Below are 6013 nucleotides of genomic sequence, written 5' to 3' on the forward strand. Positions count from 1 at the left end.
AGGGATGGAGCACCTCTCCCATGAGGAAAGGCTGAGAGAACTGGGGTTGTTCAGCCTGGGAAAGAGAAGGCTTTGAGGTGACCTAAGTGTGGTCTTCCAGTACCTGGAAGGGAGCTCACAGTAAAGATGGGGAAAGATTATTTGCAAGAGAATGTAGTGACAGGAGGTGAGGAAATGGATTCAAATCAAAAGAGTAGGTTTCGGTTAGACATTACAGAAAAAATCCTCTACCCTGAGTGTGGTAAGGCACTGGCACAGGTTCCCCAGAGAAGCTGTGGATGCCCCATCAGGCTGGATGGGGCTCTGTTAACCTGGTCTAGTGGACGTTGTCCCTGCCCACGGCAGCGGCGTTGGAAGAGGACGAACTTTAACATGCCTGCAGCCCAAACCATTCCCGGCTCCGGCTCCGTGAGGGGAGGCGGCCGCTCCCGCAGCGGGCGGGGCGGGGCAGGGCCGGCACCGCCCCCACGGCCGGCACGGCCGGCTCTCCAAGATGGCGTGGGCACCGCCTCCATCGGCGGCCAAGCTCTACAGGCCGAATCGCTACGTCTCGCTGCCCGCCGAGCTCGACCCCGCCACCTTCGACACATCGCCGGAGAAGCTCCGCGCCGAGGCCGAGCGCCTGGCGATCCGCTCCCGGCTCAAGCGGCAGTACCTGCTGCAGCTCAACAACCCCAGCCCGCCCGCCGTCATCGTGAGTGGGGACGGAGGGGCCGAGGGGCGGCGGGGGCAGCGCGGGGCTCGCCCGCCTCACCCGGCGGGTCCCGGAGCGGGGCCCGCTCCTCCGGCCGTGCTGGGGCCGGGGCCGGGGCCTGGCGGCGGGACGCTGCCGCCCTCCCCGTGACCTTGGTGCCCTTCCCGCTGTGCCTCGGCCTCGGTGCCCGGGTGGAGGGGCCAGTGCGGAGCCCCGCGGCCTCACCGCTGTTGTCTTTGCACCCCAGGAAAATCCCGCCTTGATCCGCTGGGCCTATGCGAAGTCGCAGAACGTCTACCCGACATTCCGCCCGACACCCAGGACGTCCTTTCTCGGAGCTGTTTATGGCTTAGGCCCCCTCCTCTTCTGGATCTTTGTCTTAAAAGCTGACAGGGTAAGTCGGCAGAGAACGCTGAACGTCAGCGAACACCACAAACACCAGGTTGTAAAATGTACATCTGCTTGGGAGTCTCATTCTGTGGGATCCTCATGCCCCTAAGAATGATTAATACATTGAAGTAGTGAGGGAAGGAAGGCTTCCTTCCTAGCGAGCCTGCGGTCTCAGAGCCTGTTACTGGTTGCAGAGTCTTGTTTTTCTGAGCGCCGTTTATTGTACCTTGGGACTATGGCCAGTCACAGGTTGCCTGATTAGGCTATTTTGCAGTCACAAAGCTCTCTGGAGCACTGAGTGACAATTAATCCTAAATTACTCTTATTTTCAGCAGTTGACATGCATTAACTATGCATTTTGAACTCAAAATACACAGGAAGCTTATGGATGGCAGACCTAGCGATATCTCTGTGCAGTTGCTTGACCATTTCTCTAATTTAGTGAAGCAAAATGGGAGGAATAATTATGCCAATTGCAGTGTCTGATCTCAGCTGGACACTCTAATAATTTGGAAGGTTTATCTTGCTTCAATTCTTAACTCCTAAACTATGAGTGTCAGAATCTAAGCAATGGTAGATCATTATGAAAAAAACTCAGTTATACATAAAAAATGCTAACAGGCAGACAGTGGCTGTTTTTAGTAGAGAATTTGTGGCTGTTGTAAACCACTTTTATTTCCCTCTTTTGCACAGAAGTAACATTTTAGATCAAATAGTAAACCATGAAGCACTAACATGAATTAACAGAATATTTGTAGGGAATATTGTTTGCCTGAGTGAATTGGAAATTTGGGTTTTAGGAAACATGCTGAGCATCTTGATATAAGTGTTCTTGAGACTTAAGTATTTTGCCATGCTGAAGTCCAGGATAATTCACTTTCCTTTATTGTGGTTCCTTTAGTGATGTTTGGGGATTCTTCTTGTTTTCCTGGTAATACATAAGGCACGGTAGTCATAGTCTCTTCTCTGAGGAATGTTTGCTGTGTGTCTGGGAAGGCAAGAGGTAAATTACCAGGTTTTAAGTAAATCTGGTTTTATCCAGCAGCAGGAATCTGGCCATTATCTGCAGTGCCTGTGTACTGTAATGGTACCTGCCAGAAAGGTACATGACTGCAGAGTGGGGTACAAATGGGTAGGAAGTGAGCCCAGGCACTTTTAGGCAAGTTATTAAGAAGTTTCTCCATAATGAGATCTCTAAGCTGGGTTATTCAGTCAGAAGGAGGAGATAGAAACTCAGGTACCAATGATGAGACACAACTAGTTTGGTGAAAAATGCCTTACAGGAATTGGTCTCTGCTGGCCTGCGAGAGTACCTAGATGTGGGGCCAGTCTGAGCAGGTCTTTAGTGGGTGGAGCTAAGTGCCTTGTTATCTTTTACTCTTAAACAGCTTGTGCCCACAGAATCATTTAGGGTGGAAAACACCCTTAAAATCCTATATGGTGCTGCCTTCATGTAGCCTGTGCTGAAATACTAGAACTGCTCTTCTGTTATCCCAGGCTGATTGGAAGTTCCTCTCTGGTAGGATAATGATAAATATTCTCTCTCTTCCACAGGATCGTAAAGAGAAGCGTATCCAGGAAGGGAAACTCAAGCCATCGCCGATCAGTATATTCTTCTAAGTCCCTGGAATTGCACTGATGTTCTTGGGAGAGAAATAAAATAAGATGCACTATGTGATGACATTTCTCTGTCACAAGAATAAATCTTAATTGCTTGTGGGTTGTCTTGCATCTTTAAAAATAATGGGAAGTGCACAAATGTAGGATCTTTATGCCTAAACCAGATGGATACAGAGAGCGTGTCTGGAACTCAGCCACTGTACTCTTTTGGTGTACATACAGAGGATCTTTTTAAACCATGGAAGTTGCTGTTGTCCAGGAAGGGTGAAGTTTAAAATTAGTAGCAGGCTAAAATGCTAAGCAAGACCAAAGCAGTTTCCTAAAGGAACTACTGCTTGCCTTACAGGTGTTTCTTTTTGGTGTCACTTTGGCTGTGTAGTTTGTCCTAACTGGATAATAGGCAAGTTGTATGATACATTTTTAAGAACTTAGGAGTCTGCCTGACTGCTCTCAATAAGTTGAGTTAATTTTTCTTTTCCCTAATGAACTACAAGCCTAAACCATGTGTTTGTTTATTGCAATAAACTTCTATTTTTTATTAGTACCAGATTTGGAAATAGTGAGCTCAATGTTGTCATGCTGTATGTAACCAGAATTTCCACTAATTCTGTGGTTCCTGTGAATGGGAGACAAGAACTGTAAGATGAGGATTTTTACTTTGACACTGACCATCTTGTAGTACAGGAGAGTACTAGTCCCCCTGTAAGAGGGCTATGTTCAAAGAAAAATCCACCAAGTATAACTGGATCTTATGCCTGCAAAGACACCTTTTCTGTTTATTCTTATAAGAACAAAAGCTTTTCCTGCCCAGATCAACTGGTATAGAGAACTCTGGAATTGTTGCTGCCAGTGTACTGAGGTATGAGTGCAAAGAAAATATTTTTGATGCATACTTGAATTTTTACATGGCCTGTAGGTGCCATCATGTTCCAAGCAACCCTCATTCTTCAGGGACTGGTTTCTTCCCAGGCACTGAGCTTCATGCCAGAAGCTCAGTCTGATACAGAAGTTGAAAAATTCCCTTTGCCTGCTGGGAAAGCAGCCAGTGTGAAGTCAGCAAAACCAGGTCTGCTGCATCCTTTCTTTTCCTGCATGATGAAGATGTAAATGTGGGCCATTTGCAGTCACTCTCCAGCAGAGTGAGTTGATGAGCTTTTCCATATAATCACAAAGTGGCTGAGGTTGGAAGGGGTGTCTGGAGCTCATCTGGGTCCTGCCCTCTGCTCCAGTAGGGCCATCCAAAGTGGGGTGTCCAGGACCACATACGTACAGGTGGCTTTTGAGTGTCTCTAGAGATGAAGACTCCATAACTTCCTGAGCAACCTGTGCTCATGCTCAGTCACCCTCACAATAAAATCACTCTCACTCTGTGGGTTCTTTTTGATGGTGGTTTTGTTGCTTGGATTTTTGTTTGTCTGCTTGCTTGTTTGTTTGTTTGCTTGCTTGTTTGTGTTTTTTGGTTCTTTTGTGTTTTGGTTTTTTTGTTTGGTTGGTTTTTTGGTTGTTTTTTGCTTTTTTTGTTTGGGGTTTTTTTCTTGTTTTTTAAAAAAATTTTTAAAGTGTTTCCTGTTGCAGCTCTTCTTGTGTGGGCCCTGAAACATTCAGGCTGTGTGGAGCTTGGCACTAATGCTTTGTACAGAAACTCGGCTAGTCAGTGCTAGGTTTTGCAATCCCATATGTGCTTCCAGCAACCCTTTTGCACCAGTTTCTGCAGCTTCTTCTGCTAGTTTAACTAAAGCAAACCTGAATTATTCTCTGCAGAATAGCTCCTAAAAGACTGTCACAAATGATATTACAAGATAAGGCTGTGGACCAGTGCAGAGAGGCATCAGTGCATGGAGAGAGTGGTATTTAAGGAAAGAAATAATTGCTTGTCTGAGCATGCTAAATTAGCTATTCTTGCTGCCACAAACTAATTTGATCTCCCAGGACCCATTTCCTCAGCTAATTGGAACTTGAGTTGCCACACATGTAAATTCTCCCTTGCAGCTGTATTTGTTTCAGCCAGCCGAGCAAATGCTTCAGGATGGGCTGTGGATGAGCACAGCGCCTCTGGTCTTTTAGGGCAGCATTGGATTGATGCTCGTGGCACCTGCCACAGCCCTTTCCTTTCCAGCCCTGTGTCTCTGATCCCTGCAGATCTGAGTATGGTGCTTGGGGAAAGGCTGCCCTACTTTTCTCTTGTTTTTTCCAGAGCTCTCCAAGCTGTTTTCTTGCTAGGAACGACATGCCATGCTGCTAGAGGTGGGGTTGATGTTTGGGGCAGTGGTGCTGGGTGCAGTGAGGAAGGAAAGAGAAGTTTCCCTTCAGATATCTAGGGTGGAGGTAGGAAAGTGAATGTGCCTTGTGGAATTTTACCCTTGACTGATGTGTTAGCACCCATATATGCTTTGGTGATGTGTCTGTATGAGAGAAATCCAAGCCTGTAGGTCACTGGATGATAATTAAGGTCCCAAACAGAAAACAAGCTCTTCCCCTCTGCCTGTGAAACATTTAGACCTTATTTATCCCTGGATCAGTCTGATTAAATCAGCTTCTCAGGCAAATTGATTCTCCCAAATGTCCTTTTCTGAATTGGCTATTTTAGACTAAACATCTCTGTGTAGATTTTATAATACTTTGCTCAAAGCTGATGCCTTTTTTTTTCCCCAAGGACCTGGTGCAGATCCAAAATTGATGATGGATGTAACTGACTGATAACTGTGTGTTGCAGGTCTACATTTCCTTCTCTTTGGGAAAATTGCTTCTCTGGGAAAGTAAGAAATCAAAATGTGGTGGCACCAAGTTTAGAAACTTCCATGTGGGTATGTGCTAAAGTACAGGCCTGAAGTGTGGGGTGCCTGGCTGTGCTCCTGGTTCCTGCTCTACTTGGGGCTTTGCTTGCTCCCTCCACCCTATGGAATTCACCAGCTGGGGGTGAGGCTTGCATACTCCAATCAATGTTGAGGTCCCCCATGGTGGCAGTTGAGCTTTTTTCCAGATACCTTCCCAGGAACAAATGCTTGGACTGGCCAGAGAAGCCGTTTCACATTTGCTATGCTGTAGATTAGCACAGAACTAGGGAGAGAATGTGTCAAGTGCTGACAAACAAGTCGATACTGCAGGATGGCCAGAGTGTGGAATAGAAACTTTCCCTCACTTAGCAGTGAAGTGCTTTGGGTTCTCCAACCTTCATGATTTGTGGTCTACTTCTCTGACAACCAAGTCTTTCCTTGGCAGCCCTCCATGGATGAACAGGTTGAAGTGGCTTGCTCTGATAGTGGGCTTAGGCCTGGTAGAGCCTTCAGCCCTGTTTATAAAGTTCTTCCC

General features: G+C 46.7%; 1 protein-coding gene across 1 annotated transcript; it reads left to right on the forward strand.

The window, feature by feature from the left end:
- Window positions 1-458: 458 nt before the first annotated feature.
- NDUFB4 (NADH:ubiquinone oxidoreductase subunit B4) lies at window positions 459-2803 on the forward strand. Its single transcript, XM_063148401.1, has 3 exons — window positions 459-694; window positions 942-1088; window positions 2639-2803. The coding sequence occupies exons 1-3, from the start codon at window positions 494-496 to the stop codon at window positions 2702-2704; spliced, it is 414 nt and encodes a 137-aa protein (XP_063004471.1). The 5' UTR covers window positions 459-493; the 3' UTR covers window positions 2705-2803.
- The last annotated feature ends 3210 nt before the right edge of the window (window positions 2804-6013 follow it).

The sequence above is a fragment of the Melospiza melodia genome, chromosome 2 (genome assembly GCF_035770615.1).
Source record: "Melospiza melodia melodia isolate bMelMel2 chromosome 2, bMelMel2.pri, whole genome shotgun sequence".
NCBI lineage: Eukaryota > Metazoa > Chordata > Aves > Passeriformes > Passerellidae > Melospiza > Melospiza melodia.

Bases quoted from the DNA above. Each gene is read 5' to 3' on its own strand.
- NDUFB4 (XM_063148401.1), top strand. From the start codon at position 494: ATGGCGTGGGCACCGCCTCCATCGGCGGCCAAGCTCTACAGGCCGAAT. The intron at 695-941 runs GTGAGTGGGGAC...TTTGCACCCCAG, and splicing joins CCAGCCCGCCCGCCGTCATC to GAAAATCCCGCCTTGATCCG. The intron at 1,089-2,638 runs GTAAGTCGGCAG...TCTCTTCCACAG, and splicing joins TTGTCTTAAAAGCTGACAGG to GATCGTAAAGAGAAGCGTAT.